Source organism: Pseudopipra pipra, chromosome 7, assembly GCF_036250125.1.
Source record: "Pseudopipra pipra isolate bDixPip1 chromosome 7, bDixPip1.hap1, whole genome shotgun sequence".
Classification (NCBI taxonomy): domain Eukaryota; kingdom Metazoa; phylum Chordata; class Aves; order Passeriformes; family Pipridae; genus Pseudopipra; species Pseudopipra pipra.
In genome coordinates this window covers 4,834,190-4,853,130 of record NC_087555.1, presented here as the reverse complement: position 1 = coordinate 4,853,130, position 18,941 = coordinate 4,834,190, and the positions used below count along the sequence as shown (strand labels likewise).

The 18,941-nt window shown below is 38.6% G+C and overlaps 1 protein-coding gene across 4 annotated transcripts in view; it reads right to left on the bottom strand.

Annotated features, from left to right (window-relative positions):
- LOC135416946 (nck-associated protein 1) overlaps positions 1-18,941 on the bottom strand; it is a 59,308-nt gene that overhangs the window by 30,151 nt on the left and 10,216 nt on the right. The window contains exons 2-12 of one of the 4 annotated variants that reach the window (XM_064660310.1): positions 18,684-18,701; positions 17,426-17,536; positions 8,669-8,761; positions 8,413-8,469; positions 7,218-7,360; positions 7,043-7,133; positions 2,923-3,060; positions 2,191-2,239; positions 1,554-1,710; positions 773-829; positions 151-247 (exon numbers count right to left, since the gene is read on the bottom strand). In XM_064660310.1, the coding sequence (XP_064516380.1) occupies positions 151-247; positions 773-829; positions 1,554-1,710; positions 2,191-2,239; positions 2,923-3,060; positions 7,043-7,133; positions 7,218-7,360; positions 8,413-8,469; positions 8,669-8,761; positions 17,426-17,536; positions 18,684-18,701 (1,011 nt within the window). The remainder of the gene's footprint in view (positions 1-150; positions 248-772; positions 830-1,553; positions 1,711-2,190; positions 2,240-2,922; positions 3,061-7,042; positions 7,134-7,217; positions 7,361-8,412; positions 8,470-8,668; positions 8,762-17,425; positions 17,537-18,683; positions 18,702-18,941) is intronic. The other 3 variants (XM_064660311.1, XM_064660313.1, XM_064660312.1) reach the window with 3 other exon arrangements.

The following is an 18,941-nucleotide window of genomic DNA, read 5'->3' as shown; positions in this document are numbered from 1 at the left end:
CTCTAAAACCAAAGTATTTAGAAAACTAAGTAGGTTTTCTCAGAGTGAAGTGTGAGATTTGTCCCCCCCCCAAACAAACTCAATGTGGTATTATCACTGAGAAACACACTGTGAGACTGTACCAATGCAAAGCATAAGAGGCATCATTACCTTGGGGCCCAGCAGGCCTGGCTGATCAGACAGGACAGTGGCCAGCTCTTTGAGTGCAGAACGTAAAAACTTGCGTCTCTCTCTGTGCATCGAACCGCTGCATCAAGAGAACAATCCCAGACATCATCCACTGTGCTAGCCACAGAACATCTGATTTTCTACAACATTTAAGCCCAAGCATAGGCAGAATACACTATATCAACTTCACAAGTTCAGAATTTTGAAGAATGTGGTTCAACTTAAATTGGCATCCCCATCACCAACACTGTATATTCCCAAAGTATCAATAAATTTGACCCCCAAGTTCTCTGCCCCTCCTCTGTGATGTGCATTTGACTCCATTACAACATTACTATTTAATTTGCATTCTCATTAAGTAGTCAGACAAAAAGAAACTAAAGAATAAACTAAATGCTGCCATCCAGATAATTTGAAAACTAATCTAAAACTCGGGAAGTTAAATTGGTAATGGTATTAAGCAAATCCAGATTTAAAAGAGGATCTCATTTGAAAATGCACAAGTAATTCAGCATTCAACGAATCCCTTTTATATATTCTTTATAACTTTGTTTTAAGAAAACCAACACTGAAGTCAGTCAGGAAAACTCTGTAAGACACTCACGCATGTGAAACAGCGGCTTCTTTGCACTCTCTGATGTCATTAATTCGCTTGTTGTAGCTGCAAGAGAAAAACAACCCAACAGGGCAATAAGAATCAGCAGCACAGTTCAGCGAGACCTGAGTGCAACTCAAGAGGAGCTGCAATGTTGTAGCAAGCAGGACACAGCAAAAAGCTCATGAGACTTATTTCCCTGATCAGAGCTAAATGCCAAAACTGGACGCTCAAACGAAAAAAAAACTCTACTGAAGTGCTCCTAATGCTGCTGGTAGGACTCACAACTTTGTTTCTGAGTTTTTACATCATATACTGCAGAAAGTGGCAGCCAGATGCAATTTTTCAAGCAAGCTCTACATTTGTAGCATCATTTCCCTTCACAAGATCAAGATTATAGGATTACAGAATCATAGAATGGTTTGGGTTGGAAGAGACCTTAAAGACCATCTAGTTCCAACCTCTCTGCTGTGGGCAGGGACACCATATTTTTTTTTTTTTTTTTTTTTACACAAGATTTGTGGGAGAGATCATTAATTTTAACTTTTGTCATTTCAGAGACTGATTCATGAGACTTTTTCAGAACTGAGACAAAGAAAAGGTGTGGTGGTTATGGAATCAGGCCCTTAAAAGTTATGCACTTAAAGAAATAGTCAAAATATCAAGCAAAAATGTTTGCATAATAAGCAGAACTTAAGTGAAGCAGAAGTAACATTTTTGAAACAGTTCTTCAAGAAATACGGTTTTTTAACAGAGGTTCTGAAAGAATAAAAGTTGAATTAAAACTTACCCTCTTATGTTTACAAACAAGTCTTCTGCAGCTTTGTGAATATGGAATACTTCATCTCGAAACAGAGCCAAGCAAGAGCTGCTTTGAAGTGCAAGTTTCCAAAGGTTCAAAGCTGTAGCATCACTATTTAGGATTCCATGGCACAAAATAAATCCAACTTCAGAAGTTCACATTGATGTATGTCACAAACCAGATGCACAAAGACAGTAAGAGAACAGTGAGATGATTATGCATTTTCTCTTAAATAGTTCACACAGATCATTAATAAACTCTTTAATGGATAACAATAAAAAAATACCCCTCATGCTTCTAGGAGGTATTTTTGTAATATTTTTGCAACATTTTTGTAACATGAACTACTTCATGCTGACAGTACTTGGCTATTTTCATCACAAATACTAAAGCCCTCACTTTCAGTCAAAGTGTGGAATAAACTAATGACAAACTTCATTCCAGCAGCACATGCTGAATTCTCACTTCACTGCATGTAAAAGTGATACATACAAATCAGATTTAATCAAGTTCTCCAGAATCTTATTTGAATACAACAGATTTTGCGCAGTATACAAAAGTAAGTAGTCTTTAAAATGTTATTTTTTAAACACAACCACGAGCTGTTTCAGAATATTTTACTCACAAATGATCCATTTCTCCATTGCATCCAGAGAGAGGTACTCGCATGGCATCTGTTAAAAAACCCGTAATTTGTAGCACACCAATTATATAAAAGACAATACATTTCATGAGAAGTAGTTTTTAGCAAAAAGGGACATACAAAGCCTTAAATGCTGATGATCAGACTGCTGCTGATCACTAACAGGGCACTGTTTCAATGCTTTAGAAACAGGGTTTGAACATTAAATGAACTTCCACACCCTCCAACACCTCAAACGAATTTTGTCAAATGTCTGATTTCAACAAACATTGTATTTAAAAAGGTATTTGATGTATACTAATCAGTACTTGACAGCTGTTAATGCTTTGGTTTTTTTCAGAACAATAACCATTCACATCACAACTGAGGTGGCAAGTGTAAACACAAATTTCAAAGGAAGTACTAGTTGTGATTTCCAGTCTCTTGGCTCACAAACACCTGAGACAGTACACAGGATTCCCTCCCTCTACACTGCAGAAGTTAGCATTGCTTCCCCTCATTTTCTGATTTTTAAATACTGGAAATGAAGGCACGAGCTAATGTAACAGAAGCTTTACTTAATGCAAGGAAACTTTTCCCTAGTACTGAATTATTCAGTTCTCCCGGTGAGCCTACTTACTTCTCTGACCAATAGTCACATAAGAGATAATCCAGCAGAAAACTACAGAAAACGTTGCTTAACTGTTTAGTATAATGCAAATTAAAAGGCCATACTGTGTCAGACTGTGCAGGATTAAGCATTGTACTGGGGGCACTGATGAGGCTCAGTAGTTGTGCGTTTCTCCACTGGTCAGCTGAGAGATTTCGTCGAGGATAGACCATCTGGAGTGAAATCAGAGCATCTGAAAGGGACTAAAAAAGGAGGGTAATGATTAGTTTGAATGGTTAGTACTATTTTATCAGTATGGGTGTTTTCTCAGCATTATAACTCACAATTATCAAAACATTCTACTGAGCTAGTTCTGAAACTAAACTTGAGGTTAAAACCCATTGCATCTAGTTTAACATATAAAAGACTACTCCAGGCTAAAGGAAGGATGCAGAGCTCAGAATTACAGGACATGGGGGGAAAAAAAAAATCAATAGGGGACAACAACCCTGTCACTTACAACTGGAATTATTCATTATTTCTTTCAAGCATCCCAATTATTGTGTTATTCCCTTCTCTGCCACATTATTTACTATGTCCTTCCCCCTTTGGTAGCAAATTATAATTATTTGAGCAGATACTGTCTACAGGAGCATCTTCATAACAAATTAAGCTTATCCAGGTAAGTGTATCCTACGTCTTTTCCATTACTTTTGTACCAATAGTGGTGCTTGCATGAATCCTCAGAGAGCCAGGGCTGAGCAGAGACTCTGTTGTGACAGCAGAGAAGGTCACTCAGGCAAAAAAACCAAAGTCACGTGCGGAAGCTAAAGCAAAGGACCAAACAACTGTCAGGTTTGCTGCAAAGCAGTGAGACGATAAAGGGACAACCTAAGTGTGCAATTCCACGAGAGTGCTACCCAAGAATGTGTTTCTATAGCACAGTGCCTGGAGGGATCCCTGACCCCAATTTATACCTCTAGCACAAGAGCAAAAAATCAGAGTGAAAGGCAGCTTTTACAAAACATTTCAAGGGAAAGGATTGGTTTGCCATTAAATACAAGAGATAATACTGAAAAGTGAAGCATCTTTGCTAAAATGTGCACCAGAAAAGATTATTTTCCAATGAGATCCTTAGCTAAATAAGAGTTCTTAACAAGACAAGAATCACTCGAAGGGAAGTGTAACAAAAATAACATCGCAGATTATTTAGACAAATTAGAAGTATTCAAAACTATTTCACTCCAGAACACTTAGGGACATAGAATCACAGAATCAATTAGGTTGGAAAAGACCTCTGAGATCATCAAGTTCAACCTTCCACCCAATACCACCTTGTCAACTAGACCATGGGACTGAGTGCTACATCCAGTCTCTTCTTAAATACCTCCAAGGATGGTGACTCCACCACCTCCCTGGGCAGCCCATTGTAAGGCCCAAGCAGTCCTTCTGTAAAGAACTTCTTCCTAATGTCTAACCTAAACCTCCTCCAGTGCAGCTTAAGACTGTGCCCTCTTGTCCTACTGCTGGTTGCCTGGGAGAAGCAGCCAACCCCCACCTGGCTACAGCCTCCTTTCAGGGAGTCGTAGAGAGTGAGGAGGTCTCCCCTGAGCCTCCTCTTCTCCAGGCTGAACAACCCCAGCTCCCTCAGCCTCTCCTCACAGGACTTGTGCTCCAGTCCCTTCACCAGCCTTGTTGCCCTTCCCTGGACCTGCTCCAGCACCTCAATATCCTTCCTGAACTGAGGGGCCCAGAACTGGACACAGCACTCAAGGTGTGGCCTCACCAATGCAGAGTACAGGGGAAGAATCACTTCCCTGATCCTGCTGCCACACTATTCCTGATCCAGGCCAGGATACCATTGGCCTTCTTGGCCACCTGGACACACTCTGGCCACACTCTGGCTCATGTTCAGCACCCCCTGTCAGCACCCCCTGGTCCCCTTCTGTCTGGTCACTCTCCAGCCACTCTGTCCCCAGCCTGTACTGCTGCAGGGAGTTGTTGTGGCCAAAGTGCAGGATCTGGCACGTGGCCTTGTTACACATCATACCACTGGATTCAGCCCATCTATCCATCCTGTCCAGGTCCCTCTGCAGAGCCCTCCTAGACTCCAGCAGACTGACACTCTCCTCAACTTGGTGTCATCTGCAAATGTGCTGATGGTACACTTCATCCCCTCATCCAGATCATCAACAGAGGTGTTAAACAGGACTGGGCCCAACACTGATCCCTAGGGACACCACTGGTGATCAGACACCAACTGGATGCAGCACCATTCATCACCACCCTCTGGGCCCAGCCCTCCAGCCAGTTCCTAAGCCAGCACAGAGTGCTCCTGTGCAAGCCATGGGCTGCAGCTTTTCCAGGAGTTTGCTGTGGGAGACGGTGTCAAAGGCTTTGCTGAAGTGCTGAAGTCCAGACAGACCACACCCACAGCCTTCCCCTCATCCACCAGCTGGGTCATCTGGTCATAAAAGGAGATCAGGTTGGTCAGGCAGGACCTGCCCTTCCTAAACCCGTGCTGGCTGGGTCTAATCCCTTGTCCATCCTGTAGGTGTTGTGTGATTGCACTTAGGATGATCTGCTCCATAACCTTGCCAGGCACTGAGGTCAGGCTGACAGGCCTGGAGTTTCCTGGGTCCTCCTTCCAGCCCTTCTTATGGATGGGTGTCACGCTGGCTAACTTCTGATTGGAAATGGATCTGGGACCTCCCCAGTGATCCAGGACTGTTGGTAGATGATGGAGAGCGGCTTGGTGAGCTCTTCCACCACCTCCCTCATCACCCTTGGGTGGATCCCATCTGGTCCCATAGACTTGTGAGGATCCAAGTGGCTCAGCAGGTCGCTAACTGTTCCCTCCTGGATTACAGGGGGCTATTCAGCTCCCTGTCTCTGTCTACCAGCTCCAGAGGCCACTTGTCCTGAGGACAACCTGTCTTCTTGTTGAAACCTGAGGCAAAGAAGGTGTTAAGTACCTCAGCCTTTACCTCATCTTTGGTGACTATATTCCCCCCTGTGTCCAATAAAGAATGGAGGCTTTCCTTGCCTTTCCTTTTGCTATTGATGTATTTATAAAAACACTTTTTATTATCCTTTACTGAAGTGGCCAGATTAAGTTCAAATTGTGCTTTCACCTCTCTAATTTTCTTTCTGCATGCCCTAACAACATCATTAAACATTTCATGAGTTGCCTGCCCTTTCTTCTAAAGGTGATAACCCCTGCTTTTTACCCTAAAACTCTGTGAACTTCTAGTGACAATCCTAAAATGTTTAAGGAAATCAAGAAAAATCTCAAGAGGGTCGGAGAAGGAAAACACAAACAGTACCTGGACACCAACACAGAGGAAAAAAAAAACCCAAACCTTGAAAAGTTTAGGTAGTAACTTAGTATTTAACTTCAGCTCCTGTCAAAGATTCAAAAATAAATTGCTATGCAATCAATTTGGAAGCACATAGTAAATAACACCTGTATAAATAACAATTGGTCAGTCACGTTCACACAAAACTAGCTTCCTCTGACAGAATAGCAAGTCTAGTGGACAAATAGGAAGTGATAAACAGGATATACATTGACATTGGCAGAGCTTCTGTCACTTTTCCAAGGTATCCTTACATGAAAATGCAGCCTAGATGAAACATCACACAACTGCAACACAACCAGCTGTGTAAGAATGCAAGCTTAAAAACATTTGTAAAGAAAAGGGTAAAGGAATTGGGTTCATTTAACTCAGTGAAGGCAACTGAGCAGGGTAAACAGTGTCAGCTTTTGAGTACTGGAGCTATTGTTAAAGAGGCAGTGGTGATCTCCAGGATTCCCACTTTAAGGACAGTCCAAAGCAAAAACCCTCAGGATACAAAATAGAAAATCGCATTCATCTCAAATGGCAAACCAGCATAACAACCAACTTCACAGAAACATGGGGATCTCTTGAATTTCAAGCTACAAACCTACACAAAACACAGGTGTAGCTGTTCTCAGATGATCTGCAACTGATTTTTAATTCATTTCTACTCCTTAGTAAATAAAATGGCACCTTACTAGTGGGTCTCACCATTACTGTACTTCTATAGGTTCTGCTTTTCAATATGTTATCAATCCCCAGTTCCAGACATTCATTATAACTAACATCTCATGTAAAATTAATACCCAACAGCCTTTGACAAAACAAACCCTTGCATATTGACTTTTCAATCTCTGTTTCTCCCAATTAATGGAGTGTGTGCCTGTAAAAAGTAGTTACATACTTTACTGTGAGGTACAAATTCCTCCATCATTTTCTTTAAAGGATTTTCATAATCCACAATCATCTGGCCAAGGCGTGGATATTCTCTGTCACTAAAAGCAACAACAAACAATTCACTTAGGTGGAGCTGTTACTGTTATCATTACACACATTTCTTACACAACAGATTTTTTTACCTTGCTCCATGTGTCATTTCATGGGCATAGTTATACAATCCAATGATAGCCTTCCTTTCCTCAATTCGGGACAGTAGGATCATTAGAGTCGTGTAGGTTATAATCAAATCTAGGTAGTTCTTTGTTAAATCAAAGTTTACAGTCTAGAAATAGAAAAAACCCTGTAAATTATCATTCTACAAATTTTTACAAAACAAGCATAAAACATTTTCCTTGCCTTTCCACCAATTTCCAGCATTTTTTAAATACAATGCACTCTCTCTTTTGAACAAAGTTCTTGCTCTGGTTGCATATGACTTTGTATGACCTTGGTTTATTCACTCGAATTCCCAGAACTGTTTGCATTCGTGAAAGCAAGCAAGCAAATAAAAGTCACATGTTACCTGACAGATAGGAAAATTTTTCTTGGATGTTACTAAGCAGTCTGCAGTGCCTTGCTTATGAAATCTATTTTAATAAGACTCTGTAATGTGAAAAGGTAACATCATTCCATAGGATATATACCTGCTCCTATTTTATATTATGAAACTAAGCCAAATTTAGAATAATGACTAAAACTAGCAAGGTGACATTATGAACATTAAGAAGGTTGAAACAAAGAGGAAAAGGCATTTGAGGTTTTCTTTTGGGGTTCTACAGTGTTTGGCTGTGGAGTTTTGAGGTTAAGGGGATTTTTTTTGGTTTGGTTTTTTTGTTGGTTTTTTTTTTTCCCCCCGTGTTTTTTTTTGCATATTGGGTTGGGGTTTTTTCGTTTGTTTTGTTTTGTTTTTAAATACAACTCTTTTAGGTGCTTTTGTACTTGCTTTAGTCAACCCCAGAAGTGACCTCCTCACATAGCTTATGTGGACACCAGTAATATTCCTGTCCTGTGAATCTCATAAGGCTTAAGCACACAAGTAACAGTAGAAACTAAGAATTAATTTGTAGATGCAATAAAGCAAAAATTACAGAAAGATTTGTATGTCTGATAACAGATAACGTTGTTACTACTGTTCATAAGAAGCCCATTGAAAACAGTCTGCCTGTCTCTGATTCCAAGCTATTATAAAAATTAGAAATCCTGAAGATAAGTGTTTTTATTTCTCTTGCATTTATAACCAGATATGTCATGTTTCTTGGGCTAACATAAGCAAATCCTTCTCCCCACAGGACTCTGATTAGAAACATTTTTGAAAGCATAAATCCAGAAACTTACAATATCAAAGAAGACTTGGCAAACATCAATAGTGTTCAGCAGCTCACAGACATGGTCCTTGAAAAACAAAGGAGTAACTTTAGTCTAAAAAGAGCTAATTAAATAATTTTACAACGACTAGTGATGGATTTCGATTCTTCCTTTATTTAAAGAACAGAGCTACAAGTCCAGCTATTTCATTACATAGTTTTATTTCATAAATGGAGTGACAAAACCCTGACGTGACAGGACAGCTGACACATGTGTAATACCTTACCTTAAATTCCATTACATCAACAAAGGTGAAGTAGTACAATGCCAGGTTCTTCAGAATCTCTGACTTTTCTTTCTGGAGCTGAGCAAGCTGTTGCTACAAGAGAAACATAAACAGGCACAGTGTTCTTAGAAGATCTTGAGAAAACTGCTGCAAAGTAATCCCTGTGAAGCGCTGAGTAATCACCAGGCTATGCAAAGAAGCTGCAACATGGTTTTCTAAGATTGAGGTTCTGTGTGTCTCAAACACACACAGAGTCCTCAGCACAGATCATTTTAACAGCTGCCAACTATACTTTGAAGATAAAAGTCTACACATTAGTACCAGAGTCATATTGTTTAGCTCAGCTAGAGATGAAAATGGGTAGTTAGGGAAACAGTGTTATCATATGTATAATTAGCCAAAGCAGAACAGTACATGAGCACAAATCAGTATGCCAAAAAAAAAAAAATAAAATAATGACATCACTTGAGGTAGGAGAAAAGAAGGCGGCAGGTTACAAACTTTACTACAGAAAAACATTATGCTTTTAAATTCTGAACTTACCAAAAAGAATATCCAGGCAAAGCCACGTTAAGCATGCAAAATAAAATGTAGATACAAACATAAAATACAGTAACGGTTCTTGGACCAGTTCCATATAAACACAATAATACATTCAAACAAAAGCAAAGAAATAAAGAAACAAACAAAAAAAAGAAGCAAAACACTAGCACTAGAAACTGGTGGACAAAATGGAAAAGGCAAATGTGAATACAAAGGCATAAAATAGTTCACATGGATTTTTTTTTATTATTATTTTAAACAGACAACGAAATATCATTTATTTTTCAAAATTTTCTGGGGGAACCAGACACTTGGACAATTAAGAACACAAAAAACTCTAGCTGCTACTGAACAGCTATTCTGTTTATCTATGTATTACAGTCTCACAGCACTAAAGAATCCAATTCTTTAACTTGCAATATCCAGCTCTGAATTAAGTCTCCTTCCCGATACATGAATTGAGTTAAAGCAGTTGTAACATTGAACAGGAAAAAGTGCCCTCCAAAAAGCTGCACGATTTTAAATTAAAGACTGATCAAGTTAAATAGGATTTTCTTCTCAAAAAGAGCAACCAATTATATGAAAGAGCTAATAAATTGTTAGCTTATTGTCATTTGAGAGACTAGAACTGAGTATGCTACTTCAGCTCCCTCTCTTTATAAAGCTGTGCCTTGTGTTCTCAGTTTTATGTAAAGCATTAAAATTCCTCTAAATGCATAGAGCAGACTGGCTGGACCACTACTGTGATAAAATCATCATTGCTTCTCTCCTCTGAATTTTTAGAGGTGATGATGATTTTTAGAAGCCTTGATCCATGAGGCTTCCACTACAGCCAAGGAAGACAGCAATATAGAGAGTAAATTGGAACGGCTCCATTATAAAATACTCCTGCCTACTTTTATACCACTGCAAAGGATCGGACTTTGATTGCCTCTCCTATACATTTTTTAAGTCTCTCTCATGTAGCCATCAGCTGAGACTTAAACAAAAAAGAGTTGCAAGTACACGTGTTCATTTTCTAACTTGTCCTGATAAATCTCATGCACTAGGAAATATGTTATTTCCACTTAATTGATTTTTGGTACAACAAATAGCAACTGAGTGTCCACTCTTGCAGGACACCACAATTTCAGAGGCACAACACATGAAGTGGGGAGATAGAGCAAAAAGAGAGATGGTGCTGGGAACCACAACTGCAAAAAAACCAATAAATTTTCATAAATTCTGTGAAGCTGTATGGAGTATAGGGAATTATACACTCAACTAAGAATTATGGAACCACTGCTGTGCATTCTTAACTAGTTACCTGTATTCCCAGAAACATTTATACTTCAACGATGCTACTACTTTCCTACAGAGTTAAGATGATCATTCTTGCAATTCTGAGTGTTCAAAGGGTCAAAAAGATTTTATTTAAAATAGTAGCATCGAAGTAAAACAACACCTCAGCTGTGACCACTGTCAGATCAGTATGGGGCAAAGAGTACCATTCATAGAGCACAGCCTGATGAGTGATGTTTAGAACAGCTGACAGCATGTAGTGTCTTGGATATTTATTTGCATTTTTATCACTCAGGAATGTGGGTGTAGCTCTTTCCACACCCACTGCATCAAAACTTTCCATTACTAATTTCCTAACAGCTGTTGAGAAATTGCTAGTCCTGTATCATTTTGTATTAGATTTCAGGCTTTTTAACTTTGCCTGCAATTTATTATCAAACAGTTTTCAGTATCCAACAAAAGTTTTAAAATAGGATAAACTGAAGAAATAACTCTTAAAAACATTACTGGAATTAAAAGATTATTTTCACTATAGCTAACCATGCCTTGCTGACTGGTTACATGTAAGTGGCTTACTTATTCTCTATGAATTTAAAGTACAAATTATACCAACAGTATTTTTGTTTAATGAGGTAAATTAGATTTAAGACCTATGAAAAGCTGCAGGAATTTCAGCATAATATAGCAAGATAAAAAAACCTCTGAAATAATTAATCTGAAATTATTTCTTTTGTCTATTAATAACGTACCACATGTCCGATCGTATCAGAATATTATTTACAAATCAGGATTTTAAATACCAGAGAGTGAAGCTAACACTTTGTGAAGTATATTATCCACAAGATATTCATATTAAATCCCCAAAATCTTTGCACAGTTGATTATGTACACAGAGAAAGCACATTAAAAGAAGCAAAAAACAAATGAGAAAGTGTAAGACAGCCTCACTCAGAGCCCTACAGGAATGATGGCTCAGAGACAAGAGAGTAATGATGCAGCCATTGGGATATTAACCATGTGAATAAATACCAGTTTAATATCAAGGCTCAGGAGAAACAGAAGACAACTAGAAAAGGTTGTTCAGAAAGTATTAAGTGTGAAAAACCAGAGGATAACTGTACTCCTGCCATTTTTTATCGTGTTTGACTGGTAGCAGTAGCACGTGAATAAATGACTTATTTCATGCTCCAGGAACAGACACTAGGGGAATTTTCTGCTTCTTGCATCAGTGTGATGGAATATAAGCCCCAAATACTACTTGGAATATAAGCCCCAAAAAGCAGTATTATAAATTCTGATTTAAAATTCTGAGGATAGGGGTAAATTATCACTGTCAGCGTTCTTGCTGTCATTTGTTGCAGTCACTACACTTGCCACCTGTAGAGTGATTAGACAAAGATTTGAAAAACTCAATTCATTTGAACAAAGTTCCATGTCTACAAAATCCACAGCAGAAAAGCAGGGAAAGATAGAAGGATCTGATCAAATAAAGAAAATCAGTTTTAAATTCTGTAAACTAACTGCAGATTGACAAATGTGTCCTTGGTTTTCTTACTTCCTGTTAAAAGCAGTCTCTGAAGTGCTGTGCTGCATATAAAAAGATGCAACAGAATATTTAACGTGTTTACTAACTTATGTCTGTCTGCTGCAAAATCTATTTTTGGGTTTTTTTCATGTTCTTAGCACTAAGTTAACCGTTTTAAAAAGAAAATAGCCACCCATGACCCTCTACAAATTTTATGGCCTCTGGGGTTGACCATATTATTAGTAACGATGGCCAACTGGAGCAGGGAGGCTCCTCTTTATAAACTGATCTACCTGTCAGCCACAAAGAATAATTTCCCCACTCTCTCATCTTCATTTACAATTTTAGCAAGCTTTTTACGATTCATTTACAAACCATACAATTTTTAGAATGCCATCTCACTAACACTGCTTAGCTGAAATACTGTCTAGGTATTAATAAGGGGGGTTTTTGTTGTTTCTTTGTTTTTTAAAGGCCAAGCTGATCAGTTGTCAATCATGAAATCAAAAGAGAGTTTTAAGGGATGAGGATCTTAAGTACTACACACATTTACTCCTCTGCAGGTATTGCAGACACTATGAAGCAACAAGAGCAAGCACATGAGTAGTTTGATTTGCCTTGGCAAGTGATTCATATGGACACTTACAGTAGTGTGCTACAGTGATTTATTACAAATAATGATAAAAAATTAAACTGTATTTGGATGCTACTCCATCTCAAATTCATGCCCAGTCAAAGGTTAAGCCATGAACATAAACATGATGTAAACACTGCTGACAGTGCTCACAATTTCAAAAAAATCTAAGTTACATCATGAGAATTCTGTTCAGTGAAACATTTTAAAGGGATTTCAGGATTTTACGTTACTTTTTGAAACTACTAAGAAAAAATGCCATTTGCAAACGACTGTTAGGCTGAAAGGCTTTACATGCTATACTCCTGACTACATTATGGGATGAGTCATTTTAAGTCAGTCTTATGTAGGTAACAGCTGAAGACTTCAGACACATGAAATCAGAACAGCAGGTATGGTTGTGTCAGAGCAAGCCACTAGAGGAGCAATTTCAATTCTGAGTGATTTTTTAGGAAAAACGTAGATAAAGCTTTATTTGTTGCACACAGTTTATTTCAGAAGAAACTGCAAAATATCATTAATTTATTCTTTTCTCAAGCATAAGAAATCTTCACTGTTTGTACAAAGCTGAAGAGAGAATGGTTACTCATCATCTGACTTGACTCATGCAGGGGGTACTCCCATAAAATAAACTGCTGCCTCAGCAGGTTGTGGAAAATCCATCTCATTTGTGGTCCCTTCAGCACTAGAAACTCCCTGAGCAGGAGCAGAGCTGAACAGGCAGCTGTGCAGGGCATCCCCTTACCTGAAAGGGTTTTAGTTTTTCATGGTCAGGAGGCCAGTTACTTTTATGGTGGAGTACAGGGAGTTGGAGTTTTGTTGCTTAAGCAAACTGGAAGTTATTTGAAAAATCAAGTCTCCCCTAGAAGAGATCTATCATCCCAGAAAGCTGGAGAAAAATATTAAAATTTACTGAATCTGAGGATAATTTAAGGAAACAGCTGTCACATCTGTAATGACCATATAATTTCCTCAAAAATAAATGACTGTTTCCTAGTGAAAAAGGATTACCAATACATGAGGCAGCACAGCTGAGATCCTAAAGTTATGTTTCCACAGAAGACAGTTTCTAAATTATCTTCATTAGTGCTGTGCAAATTATGATATTAAGAGCTTCAGTAGAAACAAGCAAATAAATGAGATTTTCCTTGAGGCACTGTACCCCTTGCAGGGGCTGAAAGACATACTTGGAAAAAACAAATGATTATTTGTATTAAGTGTTTTGAAAAAGACTAATTACTGGAAGCACCTATCACAAATTAAAAATCAAGACTGGTTATAAAGTCTGTATTTCAATTTCTTGTTATAGAAGAAAGCATTTAATAAAAGCATGCATAAATGATTTCTAATAAGCTTTAGCCAAGGAGGTCCAGCCACTCTGTGCCACAACACTTCTCCCACATTCAGGTAATTTGCTAGGCAAACAGCTCACAATTAAGTGAAACTGTGAGACACAGCAGACCAAGCATATACACTGGAATCTAAAAGGCAAAAAGGCAACACAGTTGTGAAGAAAAATTAAATAAAATCAATAAAATCTCGGGTGAAATAATTCCAAAATAAAGATCCTAACTGAGGCAGGCTGGAAATGCTCACACAGCATGTGCTCTGCTCCCATGGGATCTTATTTCCAGTCCCCACTGACGCAATACAGCAGAAAATTAGCACAGTTAAACCAGGTAAATAAACCCTCAGAACACTATTTCCTAAGAAATTCAATGTGTAGTCAATGCAAAACACAAATGGAATTGATATGAATAATACTGAGAACAGAGCTACTAGATGATGATGATTAGCAGTATCTGGAAAACAGACATTTCTCCCACTAACCATCCCCTTAGAAACTTCCAAGAGATGCTTCACTGGTCTGCTGACTGCTAAGCAATGACTCCAAAAGGTTTGTTTCTTACTTTCTCAATCCTTCAAGTTTTTGCTTACATACATCCTTCCTTTGCAGATATTCCATACACCATATGCAGCAACACTCCACTGCTGGCCAGTTTCCTTAACAGTTAATTTAAGAGCCTGGTCTTCAAACTACACATTTTCAAGGTTATGTGGTTCACAATGGTTATTGGAAAAGAAATGGCAAGTGTAAGAGATCACAGGGACTGCACTCAGGCAACAAGAGAGAGAGAGAGAGAGAGAGAGAGAGAGAGAGAGTGTTATGAACTGATGAGGTGCAGAGTTATCTATAATTGACCCTCTGGAAGATGAGCTACTCTACTTCCCAGCCTGGTCAGCAAGGATTCATCAGGCACTTCACCGTTTGAACAGTCCACAAACTTTCATTCTTGGAACAATACTGAAAATCAGTGACTGTCAGACATTGCTCTAGTCTGACTCAGTGTCAAAATGGAGAAGGAACAAAACCAGGAGCTGTGTTTTTCATGGATAAAGAAGTAAAAGCTATCAATAGCAAATATAACAGAATCTCTTGTTTCAACAGAATGAAAATTTAGGCTTTTCAAGCTCATCTCATTACAGTAGACACTGCTCATAGTCTTCAGTGTGTTGCTCATTTCTGAGACACAGAACACTGCAGAAGATGGTACCTGACAGAAAACAAACCAACAGCTACAAATAGGGTGGAAAAAAAAAGCTGGCACTACCTATTCTCCAACTGAATGCAAACCTGTTTGGCAACATGACCTACTGACATGTGAAAAGGTACTACTAACAGTATAGGTGCACAGTGCTAAGCAGTGTTTGTTGAACATATAAAATCCAAAACCCCTTCCTGAAAGGCTGCCCCAGAATTTTCATGGCAAGGAGGAAACGCAGCTTATGATTTCTCAGCTATTTCCACTGCAGGAATCCTTTGTGATATTTCTTTAACTGATGTGTTCCTGTTCCAGTAAGTTTCTTGCCCTTTTAAAGCTCTGATGACCCATTTCCCTACTGAAGGAACTCCCTGGTGTGCCCTCCTGATAGGTGGTGAGGTAGTTGTTGGCCAGTGGCAGGAGGGAAACAAAGGCAGAAAGGAGGGGAACATCTTCCTGACCAGGAACCTGATGCTTACACCTTTTTGAAGCTAGGGTTTATAAACAAAAATTGATTTTACCTCAAACTAGAACTTTCTTTGCACATGACATGGCTTTTGTTTCATGAGGTATCTGTAATGGGTAAAGGTTTCTTTTTTGGGAGATACAACACTCTACAGGAAACATCTATAAATAACTAAGACGAGCAAACTGCCATCAGCTCTGACCACAGGAAGGAAACCCCAGCTGCCTATTGCAAGAGCTCAAAATCCTACTTTAAATTGTGCTCATACATAAGGAGGGTAGGCTTTCGTCAACTGGCTGGCTCATGGTAAGTAAACACGAGGTAATGACAAAACATAATGAGCGTGTCCTATTTTAGAAACTATGACTGTCAAAATACAGCAAGTTAGCTTCCATCTCTTTCCACAAACTATACAGGACCAAATCCTTAAATATCTATCATTAGTTAAGCTCCAAATTCACAGTCAACAACTGCAAGACATTTAGAGCACACATGCAACTGCATTAAACAAATTCTATATATATCACTTTCACTTTTAATAGTAGATCTGCCACTCAAATTTAGAGAATACAGAAGCATTTACCAAACATGGTTAAAAGGGCTTTTTATTTTTACATAAACTTGATAAAGAATTTCAATATTTGTTACTCACACAATCAAATTCAACACAAAAATGAGCAATATTAAGGAGTACAAAGCATGTACAAGTTTTAAAGTGAGAAAGGACATGGTTACTGAAATTGTTTCCTTCATAAGGGAAAGTTTTTCTCTGTTGTTTTTTTTTTCTTTTTTCCCCCATTGGTATTACTGGAGTGATTGCATAAAATTTTGAGATGGCAATGTAAGAGAAACTAATTATTCCCATTGTTCTTACCACTACCATTCTGCAGAAACCTGAATGCTTAAAGCAAGCCTAAACCTCCCAAGCACACATGCACGTAGTTGCATGCAGGGAACATGCAAACCCAACACCTACCTCCACTTTTTGCCTTTAGAAAGAAATATAAGCAAGTAAAAAAAAAATAAAATCTTTCCCTTGTCTTTCAAACTGAAACAGGAAAAGAAGTGCACATCACCTGCCAAAATGTCTGCCTGTAATCCAATAATGCTAATTACCTCCAAAAGGCTACAAAGTCTAATTCAGTAATACTGGCTCGCTCAGAAAGGTGAAATATAATTTACTACTGGAACTGAACTCACTATCTCAAGAGGAAATAATTATATTTCCCTGGTTTTGTACTTCATGAGGTTTCTCCTTATTCATTAAGGCATTCTTTTTTCCCCACAGGGACTCACCCCATAGGCAAGAACACCTGTAAAATACAAACATTTTTTTCCCACTTTGCAACCAGGTATCTTTTACTGATCTGCTGGTCAGGACACATCATAAATAAAGTTTTGCAATTCTATCTTCTGCAATCAGTCCGGTCACCAGGATTTTCTCCTATTAAAGTAAGGCATGATTTTTTTTCAGGGATTTCTTCTCATTGATGGTTCTTTGAAATGGAACAGAAGAGAGCAGGCAAAAAGAAAACTGGAAAGTGTCCTACTCTGACAAAACCCACCCAGAGTTACAGTGTAATGTTCTCTCCTTAGAGGCAGTTCTTTCTCAAGTTTTCTCTCAGGCATTTGAATCAACAACTATTTTCCAACTGCAACTGTCAGCCTCAGGTGTTTCATAAGAACACATAAAACCTCTCAGATTTGAGCAACAAGTGGTGAAAGGGTATTGAGAAAAATACTTATACAGTCATTGGTTACTTACATTGTTGTTGCGTGTTTCTACTGCTGGAAACTTCCTGACTATGAATTTGACAGCAGATTCCAGGTTTTTGTCAATAAGATAGGATGGTTTGGCTTTGGGGTCACCACATGCCTATAAAAAAAATACAATAAAAAGTGAAGTAGAAACACAATCATCCACCTAAAGCTAAGTGATAGTTGCAAATCTGAAGACAAACTAGAAAGATTCTTTTTCTGTTTGATTTTTTTTTTTTTTAGTGAGCAGGTGATAAAATGAAAGGCAAAGTGCAGGGACTGTCACAGCTGAAATATGCAATGGGAAACAGTACAGAGATGCTCTTCTACTGAAAAAGATGCATGGAAGTATCAAAGCAGTTAGTGCAGAACAGCAGTGAGGGAAAAAACTCAATCCTAAAAAAAGGAGAAAAAAATGGTTTCCTTTTAATCCTATTCCTGGTTTGAGGTAGTGTTGTATTCATCTGGAGTTAACAAACTGTTAGAAAATTCAGTCATGTCATCATCTGTGGAGGACAGTGCTGGGCACATTAAATGATTCAACTATCCTTTGTGCAACAGAACTTAACATCCCCCCACCAATCTGCATTGAATTTTTCTTCCAACTGTTAAGTGCAAGACAATTTTCCACCCCACAGTCAAACCGCCAGTACTTGCCTAAAGCAGCCTATTTCCTTAGGTTAAGAACTGAAGTTTTGCTCGTGTTCTTTACTCCTAGAGTAGCATAGGCTGTGCTTTAAAAGCAGGAATCGAGAAGTCTCATTAAATTTTGCTGTGAAGTCGCAGCTAAGTGTTAGGTCTCTCAAATAACTTACGTAGGCAGATCAGAGCAGCTTCTGTGGACAAAGGACTGAGGAAGCACTGACTGTTGCCGGCTCCAGTGCATGCTGTCAGACACACTACTACTTCTCTACTACTCTGAGTAGCCAGCCATGCCACACCGCTTCATTTGGAGGAACAGATTAAAAGCAGCATTACTTACATGACAAAATTTGCGCTCAAACCGCATTTGTCTCAAATATTGCCTCAGTTTTGTTTTCCTCACGGGGATTTGCAAAGGAGTTTCGTGTCTCATGCAAAACTAAATTACATGCTAGGCGTTCCTATGCAGCAGAGTGAACTCGAATGGCAGCTCGCTTAAAAAAAACTCTCCCCCATTGATTTCTATGACCGAGTTGTGGACTGTAGAGACAGAAGTCATGGAGTATGAGACCGATTCTGAAAGCGGGCAAGCGGGCAAAGGGAAGGTGAAAAGCTTTGCAAACCTTCCAAACTTGTCCTTGCTGGGAAAGCAGTGTAATAAAAAGAGAGAAAAATTACATATAAACAAATTACTCTTAAATTCTAAAGTATTACATTTAAGTGATCTAATACACTATTACCTACATCCAAGAGAACATTATGACCATCTGTTACTCTAGGCAGTACACTTTCTATTGGATGGTGGTTATTCTAACACTCACAAACAACTTTACACGTACTTATTAGAGTGCTACTATTGCGCAAATCACTGCAAATATACC